The sequence below is a fragment of the Chiloscyllium plagiosum genome, chromosome 11 (genome assembly GCF_004010195.1).
Source record: "Chiloscyllium plagiosum isolate BGI_BamShark_2017 chromosome 11, ASM401019v2, whole genome shotgun sequence".
Classification (NCBI taxonomy): domain Eukaryota; kingdom Metazoa; phylum Chordata; class Chondrichthyes; order Orectolobiformes; family Hemiscylliidae; genus Chiloscyllium; species Chiloscyllium plagiosum.
The window spans coordinates 466,468-476,612 of record NC_057720.1 but is presented as its reverse complement, the minus strand read 5'-3'; the positions used below and the strand labels follow the sequence as shown (position 1 = coordinate 476,612).

The window sequence follows — 10,145 nt, the reverse complement described above, 5'->3', positions numbered from 1 at the left end:
GAAGGATGAGGGGTGACTTGATAGAGGTTTATAAGATGATCAGGGGAATAGATAGAGTAGACAATCAAAAACTTTTTCCCCGGGTACAACAGAGTGTTACAAGGGGATATAAATTTAAGGTGAAGGGTGGAAGGTATAGGGGGTAGGTTCTTTACCCAGAGAGTGATGGGGGCATGGAATGCGCTGCCTGTGGGAGTGGCAGAGTCAGAATCATTGGCGAACTTTAAGCGGCAATTGGATAGGTACATGGATGGGTACTTAAGCTAGGACAAATGTTCGTGGGCCGAAGGGCCTGTTCTGTGCTGTATTGTTCTATGTTCTATGTTCTAATGTCTCTGACCCTACTCCCACCACCAGCAGTGCATTCAACACACACAGCACTCTGTGTGTAAAGAACCTACCCCTGACATCTCCCCTAAACCTACCTCCAATCACATTAAAATTACCTCCCCTCCTGATAGCCATTTCTACCCTGGGAAAAAGTCTCTGGCAATCCACACTATCTATGCCTCTCAACATCTTGTACACCTCTATCAAGTCACCTCTCATCCTTCTTCACTCCAATGAGATAAGCCCTAGCTCCCTCATCTTTTCTTCATAAGACACACCCTCCAGTCCGGGCTGCATCCTGGTACATCTCCTCTGCACCCTCTCTAAAGCTTCCACATCCTTCCTATAATGAGGCAAACAGAACTGAACACAATATTCCAAGTGTGATCTAACCAGGGCCCTGCAGAGCTGCAGCATAACCTCACTGCTCTTAAACTCAATCTCCCTGCTAATGAAAGCCAACTCACCTACATACTTAGCAAGGCAGCAGTGGGTACTGCAGATGCTGGAGATTAGAGTGGTGCTGGAAAAGCACAGCAGGTCAGGCAGCATCCGAGGAGCAGGAAAATAGACATTTTGGGAAAAAGCCCTTCATCAGGCATGAGGCCATTGACGTTTCAAGCATGTGTTGGCCTCATGCCTGATGAAGGGCTCCTGCCCGAAACATCAATTTTCCTGTTTCTTGGATGCTGCCTGACCTGCTGTGTTTTTCCAGCACCACTCTAATCTTGATTACATACTTAACAACCCTGTCAACTTGGGTGGCAACTTTAAGGGATCTATGGACATAGACCGCAAGATCCCTCTGTTCCTCCACACTGCCAAGAATCTTGTCTTTATTCTTCAGTCAAAATCGACCTTCCAAAGTGAATCACTTCACCCTTTTTCAGGTTAAACTCCATCTGCCACTTCTCAGCCCAGCTCTGCATCCTGTCAATGTCCCATTGCAGCCTACAACAGCCCTCCACACTATTCACAACTCCTCCAACCTTCATGTCATCGGCAAACTTACTAACTCACCCTTCCACTTCCTCATCCAAGTCATGTATAAAAATCACAAAGAGCAGAGGTCCCAGAATCGATCCCTGTGGAACACCACTGGTCACTGAGCTCCAAGGCTGAATACTTACCATCTACTTCACCCTCTGTCTTCTGTGGGCCAGCCAAGTCTGTATCCAGACAGCCAGATTTCCCTGTATCCCATGCCTCCTTACTTTCTGAATGAGCCTACCATGGGGAACCTTCTCAAACATTTTGCTAAAATCCATATACACCACACCCACTGCTCTACCTTCATCAATGTGTTTTGTCACATCCTCAAAGAATTCAATCAGGTTTGTGAGGCATGGCCTGCCCCTCACAAAGCCATGCTAACTATCTCTAATCAAATGTGGCGCTTAGGCGGTTGGCACAGGATTCCCATTTCCTGGCTTGTCTTAGTGTCTCTCGCCCAGAGGTATTCAAAGTCTGTGAGAAGATTTGTGGCTCTGGTGTTCGTTGTTGTGGTTCTGTTCGCCGAGCTGGGAATTTGTGTTGCAGACGTTTCGTCTCCTGTCTAGGTGACATCCTCAGGGCTTGGGAGCCTCCTGTGAAGCAGAAGGCTGAGGATGGCACCTAGACAGGGGACGAAACGTCTGCAACACAAATTCCCAGCTCGGCGAACAGAACCACAACAACGAACACCAGAGCCACAAATCTTCTCACAGACTTTGAATACCTCTGGGCGAGAGACACTAAGACAAGCCAGGAAATGGGAATCCTGTGCCAACCGCCTAAGCGCCACATTTGATTAGAGATAGTTAGCATGGCTTTGTGAGGGGCAGGCCATGCCTCACAAACCTGATTGAATTCTTTGAGGATGTGACAAAACACATTGATGAAGGTAGAGCAGTGGGTGTGGTGTATATGGATTTTAGCAAAATGTTTGAGAAGGTTCCCCATGGTAGGCTCATTCAGAAAGTAAGGAGGCATGGGATACAGGGAAATCTGGCTGTCTGGATACAGACTTGGCTGGCCCACAGAAGACAGAGGGTGAAGTAGATGGTAAGTATTCAGCCTTGGAGCTCAGTGACCAGTGGTGTTCCACAGGGATCGATACTGCTCTACCTTCATCAATGTGTTTTGTCACATCCTCAAAGAATTCAATCAGGTTTGTGAGGCATGGCCTGCCCCTCACAAAGCCATGCTAACTATCTCTAATCAAATGTGGCGCTTAGGCGGTTGGCACAGGATTCCCATTTCCTGGCTTGTCTTAGTGTCTCTCGCCCGTAGGTATTCAAAGTCTGTGAGAAGATTTGTAGCTCTGGTGCTTGTTGTTGTGGTTCTGTTCGCCGAGCTGGGAATTTGTGTTGCAGACGTTTCGTCTCCTGTCTAGGTGACATCCTCAGGGCTTGGGAGCCTCCTGTGAAGCAGAAGGCTGAGGATGTCACCTAGACAGGCGACGAAACGTCTGCAACACAAATTCCCAGCTCGGCGAACAGAACCACAACATCTCTAATCAACTATGGTTTTCCAAGTTATCAGAAATCCTGTCTCTCAGAATCCTCTACAATACTTCGCCCACCACTGACATGAGACCGACTGGTCTGTAATTCCCAGGATTATCGTATTTCCTTTCTTGAACAAGGAAGTAACAGTTGCCAACCTCCAATCTTCTAGCAATGAGGACACAAAGGTCATTGCCAAAGGCGCAGCAATCTCTTCCCTCTTAATATGATTAAGTATTCAGAAATTATAAAGAGGTTATAAAAAGTATATGATTTGAGCATACAGAAACATATATAAAGTGTTCAGAAAGTAAGTACTTGAATTTTTCATTGAAGTTGCTGATTGCTGGCCACTCTCTTCCCAATTGTGTCCCAGGCTTTAGTTAAAGTTCACAGAGACTTGAATGAAGATCTAAAAAATGTCATCATGTCGAAGAATGATCAGAATCTTTATCAAATCTTCATCAACTACAAGGAAAGGTAACTGAATTGTCCAAGTCTGTCTCCTCCTGAGGTGTTTGTGTTAACCCAGCCTTGTTTGACCCCAGCCCCGTGTTAATTGATGATGACAGATTTGGAAGTTCCTCCTTGTATTCTCCTCTCCCTCTTGACTAAAGCGACCCTTTGGTCCAGGTTTCCCTGGAGCCAGAGTGACTGTGGGAATGGTGGCTAGGACTTGGCTCCCAGATTCCTGATCCCATTCCCGGGCTTTTTGAATTTTGCGAGGGCCAGTGAAAGGTATGAATTTTCCAGGCCAAAGCAGGACATTCCGAACCCCTGGCCATGGCTGACCCCCCCACCCCCCATGCCCCAGGATTATAAATCTGGGGGGAATGAACCTCTAAATGTTGAAGTTGCAAAGGTGAACTTCATGCTCCTTGTGCCCAGATCTGACCCTGACCCAAACCCGTGCCCTCCAGAGTAGGCTCGAGTCCATCCTTGTCTATATTCCCATACACACTGTACACAGGGTCTCTGATTTACCAATGCCCAACATACCAACATGATCACCTCGAGGGATGTAATTTTACCGACCTGACCCTATGAACGTTTTTTGTCCTTATGAATAGCCCCTTCATCTTATCCTGAATTGTGTTGTTCCAATTTGTGTACAAATACACTTGCAAACAGAATCCAGAATGGAGCTGATTTAAAAATAAAACAACCATTTTTTTATTACTTTCCACTTGCTTAAAAAAACTCATTTTATTATACACCAATAAAAATCTTAGTCATGCAGATCTTTGAAGTTTTAACAGCTGAAACTGCAAGCACTCGCCATCTCTGTAAATAAACATTGTGGAAGTGACAGCAGCAATGAGAGACCCAGAGCTGTCAAATCTGGGACTCAGCTGCTTCAGCACTCGAAATGATGTCCGATCCATCTGAGCAGGAAGCCTCAGTATCTCGGAGTCATTTGGGCAGTTGGCATTTTCCTGAGAGCTTCAGATGGATCTCCAGATGTATAGGAAGCTGAGTGCTAAATGGAGACTCACTTTCTCTCTCTCTCTCACATTCACTTTCTGTCTTTCACTCACTCTCTCTCCCATCATCTCTAATTTTCATACCGTCTCACATTTTGGCACTCTCTCTCTCTCTCACACACACATTCACTCTATCTCTCTCTCTTCCCTCCTCTCTCTCACTGTCACCTTCTCTCACTGTCCCACTGTCTCGCTCTCTCACACCCTCACTGTCTCATTCTCAACTTGCACTCTCTCTCTCTTACACTCCCACCCCCTCTCCATCACCTCTCCCTTTGACCACCCAGGTTGTACCCTCTACCAGTCTCCACCTATCCTCACCTCACCATCTTCCCCAACCTTCTTTCTCTGCAGCTCCCCCTGACATCCACCCCCAGGTTACTGGTCTATGGTGATTATTGCAGTCAGGTGGAGAATGCGATCAAGTGTTTGGATGAAATCAGCAAATCGAGACCAGATCTCCGGCTGAAGTTGGAGGTAATTAACTGGTGTTTCTGTTTATTAGTTTAAAGTTTTGGGGGAAGGTTTGCAGTGATATGAATATATTAATACTCTGGACTGTTCAGCATCTTAAATCGCTCAGTGCTAGAATAAACGATTCCTACCTTTCAGCCTCACAGTATCACACAGTTCAGGAACTTACTGCCCTGAAGGGACAGGCTCCAGGGTTTGACCTCTTCCGATTTCAACATTCCATCCTCAGGAATGGCACTCCCTGGGAATTTCTGCTCCATCTGACAGGCCCCAGGCTCGTGCCTTGATGTAGGAACAGCATGATTTCCCAAATGCTCCATGTCCTCTTCCCCCATCCCTCTACTAGTCATCTCCAACCTGACAATGAACTCACAGGCGGTTTCCAGCACAGCGAAGGCTATTGGGCCAACAGTGTCTGTGCTAGCCCTTTGCATGAACAGCAAAGCGAGTCCCTCTGTCTCCTGCTTTTCCCATACCCTACCAATCATATCAGATAATGATCAATTCCCTCTGATCAGCTCCAATCGAAGCTGCCACCACACTCTCCCACAGAGTGAACTGCTCATTAAGTTCACCAAGCCTCCCTGTCGCTCCATCAGAACTCCGTGCTGATGTGGCCATGACGCTGGTTTCCCTTCATCCATCTTTGATCAGCTGGTTATTAATTTTGCACTGGATGATCATTTCTCAATGTTTTGCAGAACAACAGAATTGGTCCCGTGCAGAAGGTGGCCATTCGGTCCATTGTATCTGGACTAGCTCGCTGAGCATTTCAACATAGCATCAGTCTCCTACCTTTCCTGCCACTGAGGTTAAGCTGATTGGTGTATAATTGTGGGGCTTATCTTAATAAAGGGATCATGTTTGCAGTTCTCTCCCTCTGTCACTGTCCCTGAGGCAAATAAAAACTGAAACATGACTCTCATTTCCTTCAGTTTCTTTAGATACATCTCATCTGGTCCTGGGTTCTTGCCCACTTTATATATGGTCAGTCCATCTAAAACCTTTCCCTCTTCAATATTACCCCAATAGTATCTCAACGAGCTGCCTTTTATCACCATTTCTGTTTCTGGGAAAGACTAATGCCGAGTGTTTGTTCAGTCACTCAGCTTGGTCCCTGCCTCCACGTGATCCCTAATTGACCTCTTGCCTCCTTTTGCATTTCTTACAGTTTGTTTATTTTCCCAGACAATCTCCTATCTCAGCTGCCAGCTTCTTTTCCTATCCTCTCTCCTTTGTGGTTTATATCTGTAGCCTGGCTTCCCAATGGGTTATCACCTGAGGGTTACCAAAAGCCCCACTTTTCCTGGTTCTGTTTCCGATCAGGCTCTTTTGCCTTCCAGGGAATCCTGGCCTGGATTTTCCTGCCTTGTACAAACACGCTGTGTTCCTCTCTATGCCACCTCCTCGACCCCCTAGTTTTACTCCCTCTGCTGCTGGTCCCATGAGGGGTTATAAATCACCTGCATCTATTCCCTGCCCCCGGGATCTCCAATTCCAACCTCTTACACCCCCCTCCCCGATCTCTGTCGCCCCAACATTGGTGGGCATGTCTTCAGCTGCGTGGGCCCAGAGCTCTGGGATTCCCTCCGTGACCCTCACCCTTTACCAAGTTTCTTAGAACTTGCCTCCTGTCACCTGTCCCTAATGCCTCATGAGGAGACTCTGAACCATACGTGTCTGTAGCTCATTGGGGTGTTTTACTGCATTCAAGGTGCTACATCTATCCAAGTTGTTGTTGTTTTTGTTCTTTAGGAGTGTTCCAATCGAGCGAACAATGGGAAGTTCACGTTGAGAGATCTCCTGGTTGTGCCAATGCAACGGGTCCTCAAGTACCACCTCCTCCTTCAGGTGACCTTTCCCCTCCATCTCCTAAACCACATGATTGTTCCTGGGCTTCCCTGCTGGTAATAAACAGCAGATTCTTTTTGATGCAGTGATGGTCAGAGACTTACTCTTTCTGGATTTCTGCAATAGTAACCAGAATGATTCTCATCTCCATGGGGTCAGTCTCCATTGGCCTGCACGCAGTCCGTATGTAAATCTGTTGTCTCGGGCACCGTGTATGTTTGTTGTTGTCTTTCAACATTACAGTGAGTTTATTTCAGAAAAGTATGATCATTTCCAACATTAGAATTGGTTTTGCTATTGAACAGCATTTACTAAATAACCCAGACTGCGCTAAGAGTTACACCAGAAACCAATTTAAAGTGTTCACTCAGGTTCACACGGTTGCATGTTCGAACAGTTATGCACTGAATGCTTAAGGCCCTGTCTATATGGGCCAAAGGAACTTCTATCTCCAAGAAAAGTAAAGTGCTGCACATGCTGAAAATCTGAAACCGACACGGAAAGTGCTGGAAATGCTCGGCAGGTTGTGCAGCGTTTGCAAAGAGAGAAACAGTAAACCTTTCTAGTACAGGATGACTCCTGAATTCCTTTTCAGGATGAATTCCTTGCTCCTCATCCTGGTCAAGTGCCAGACAATAAGTTTGAAGTTCATGTCTCCTTTTGTCAGTATTTCAGGGAAGTATCTCACACGCTGTGAAACAGTGCAGGGTGTCCTGAGATTACAGTAGGTGCTATAGAAAGGGAAGTCTTTCCTTCCAAGAGGTGACTTAAAGATGTCAGTCCACAGAGTCTGATTGGCATTGCCAGCTTTGCTGTCTGTCCCACACAGCTATAACATTACAGAGAGAGGCCATTCATCCCACTGAAGTTTTGCAGACAGTCCCAATCCTATCCCAGACTAGCCCAGGGGCTTGGGCACAGTCAGTCAGCCCCTTGGGGTGCTGCGGGTCAGGATCCTCTTCCTATAACAGGTAGGGAGCTGAATATCAGGCAGGCCAATGTCCATCTCGTCCCTTTCTGCCCCATGGGGGGAGATGGGGGTCGGGGGGGGGAGTTATTTCCTCCTGTTGGGTGGGTATTACAAGGAGCACAACCATTACTGTTGGTTTTGTTTTTGTTCACTCATGGGATGGGGGCATCATTGGCCATGGGCTAGTATTTGTAAATTGAGGGACTAAATGGCCTATTCCTGCTCCTAGTTAATAAACTCCAACATTCACTGTTTCCTGGTGAGGGACTGTCAGGGTTTATACAGCCAGTGTCAGATGTTATCGAGTAATTGTTTGAGTCAGACTTTTCTGTGGTTTCACAGGAGCTCATGAAACAAACAACTGATGGCCAGGAGAAGGCAAATTTACGATTGGCGCTGGACGCGATGAAGGTAGGCACAGGCCCAAAGCACTGGGTTCAGACTGAGTTTCCAAGATTAAAGCTGTCGGGTCATAGAGAAACACTGGTGAATCCTCAGCAGTCATGTTGTTCCCAGTGCTGATCGTTACACATCCCAAACAAGGTCAGGACCTTGGAGACACTGCAGAGGAGATGTACCTAAATGGGGCTAAATTACTGAACTGGGTCTGAGGGTATGTTCAGTTAACAATTAAAAGGTGAACCACTGAGAACCTTTGTCTTAACAGCTACTGTAGTTTATGACAGAATCGTACTTTGATCCCAGGTGATAGTACTTCTGGACAATACAGATCACAGAATGAAATCCAGCTTGATAGATCATGACTTTTTCTTGTAGTTAATGTAATGGTGATTCACTGAAGCATAGTCACATGAAGCTGCAGGGTTTCTTTAACAGCAAAGCAGAAATGTATTAAACAATAGACGAAAGCAAACAGAAAAAAGGAACCAAGTGATTCAGATATAAAACACAACTAGAAAAATCTTAAAATAGCCAGCTAAACAAAGTTTTGCCCTGTTCCCCAAAGTCATCACTTCTCAGCAATTCAAATGCCAAATATTACAACTCAATATCAAATCTTTTAACTGATTCTGCCCGGTCTCTATCCTGTGAATTGTGGAGTATTTTTACACAAACATTCACAAAGTTAAGAGTTTATACTTTCTCAACTTCTAATAACATACAGATTTCTACCAAAACTTTCCTGGTCTGAAAGTTGCACAAATGTAACATTTCTACTGGAGTAACTTAGTCTCAGCTGCTCTGGGGAGGGGGGGCAAGAGAGCGCTCCTTGCTGGGAAAGGGACTAACTGACCCTCATCCGCTCTCCTCCAAACTCTTGTCATAGTTTTATTTTCTGACTTTTCTAAATCAAAAATCAATCCTTGATTTTTCAAATCTAAAAACAAGCTAAGGGCTTTCAAAATTAACTCCACCTGCCATGAATCACCTTGGTATAACATTTTATTCCAGTAACAGCAAGGAGTTCTCTGATCTGATACCAGCTTGATTGGATCACTGTTCTGCAAGGACTGAGTCAAGAGTGTGGTGCTGGAAAAGCACAGCAGGTCAGGCAGCATCCGAGGAGCAGGAGAATCGACGTTTCGGGCAAAAGCCCTTCATCAGGAATGAGGCTTATGGGTGGGGGTGGAGGCTGAGCAATAAATGGGAGGGGGGGGGTGGAGCTGGGGGGAAGGTAGTTGAGAGTGCAATAGGTGGATGAAGGTAAGGAGGAAGTTGATAGGTCAGAGAGGAAGGTGGAGCTGACAGGTGGGAAAGGTAATGGACAGGTCAAGAGAGCGGTGCCGAGTTGGAGGCTTGGGACCGGGTTAATGTATGGGGAGGGGAGGGAAGCATCCTGCTGCTCGGATACTGCCTGACCTGCTGTGCTTTTCCAGCACCACACTCTCTGCTCTAACCTCCAGCATCTGCAGTCCTCACTTTCACCCACAAATTATAGACTGGCCACACACAATCCCATTCCCAATCCTAGCCCCAATCTCAATGCATGTTACAATCCAGTTACAACCTCTCAGACCACTTTCACACTCCTGGACTGGTCACACAGTCCCAGTGTTCACTCTATTGGATATTCCTCAGCTAATTGAGTGGATTAATTGATTTTTCTCTGTAGGACTTAGCTCAATATGTCAACGAAGTGAAACGCGATAATGAGTGCCTACGAGAAATTAATCAGTTCCAGCACTGTATTGATAACCTGGTAAGTTTTCCAATCGAGCTGTGCAAATGAAACATTTTGCAAGGATGGATTATTGTGCTTGAGGTGGACTGTGCACTTGGTGAGTGACTATCTCTGTGTTTCAGAACCAGCCTCTCACAAAGTTCGGAAGGCCCAAGGTGGATGGGGAGATGCGGCTAATGACCCTGGACAAACGCACGCGACAGGATCGGTGAGTTAGTGAATCCTCAGTAACTCTGTCTTGCAGATTTACAACCAGCAGAGTGCAGTACAGGACCGAGCAGCAGGAGTGTGCAATACTGATTATTGCACAGCGTTTCAACAAGATACATACTCGGAATGGTTTCAGATTGACTGTAAAACTTGTGTGTGTGTGTGTGCGAGAGAGAGAGTGTGTGTGTGTGAGAGAG

General features: G+C 46.2%; 1 protein-coding gene across 1 annotated transcript in view; it reads left to right on the top strand.

Moving 5' to 3' along the window:
- The window catches only part of LOC122554088 (guanine nucleotide exchange factor VAV3-like), an 85,558-nt gene extending 75,528 nt beyond the window's left edge, over positions 1 to 10,030 (top strand). The window contains exons 7-12 of the mRNA XM_043698540.1: positions 3,193 to 3,296; positions 4,705 to 4,777; positions 6,530 to 6,625; positions 7,938 to 8,006; positions 9,670 to 9,756; positions 9,861 to 10,030. Coding sequence (XP_043554475.1) covers positions 3,193 to 3,296; positions 4,705 to 4,777; positions 6,530 to 6,625; positions 7,938 to 8,006; positions 9,670 to 9,756; positions 9,861 to 9,950 — 519 coding nt within the window. The 3' untranslated portion in view covers positions 9,951 to 10,030. The remainder of the gene's footprint in view (positions 1 to 3,192; positions 3,297 to 4,704; positions 4,778 to 6,529; positions 6,626 to 7,937; positions 8,007 to 9,669; positions 9,757 to 9,860) is intronic.
- The last annotated feature ends 115 nt before the right edge of the window (positions 10,031 to 10,145 follow it).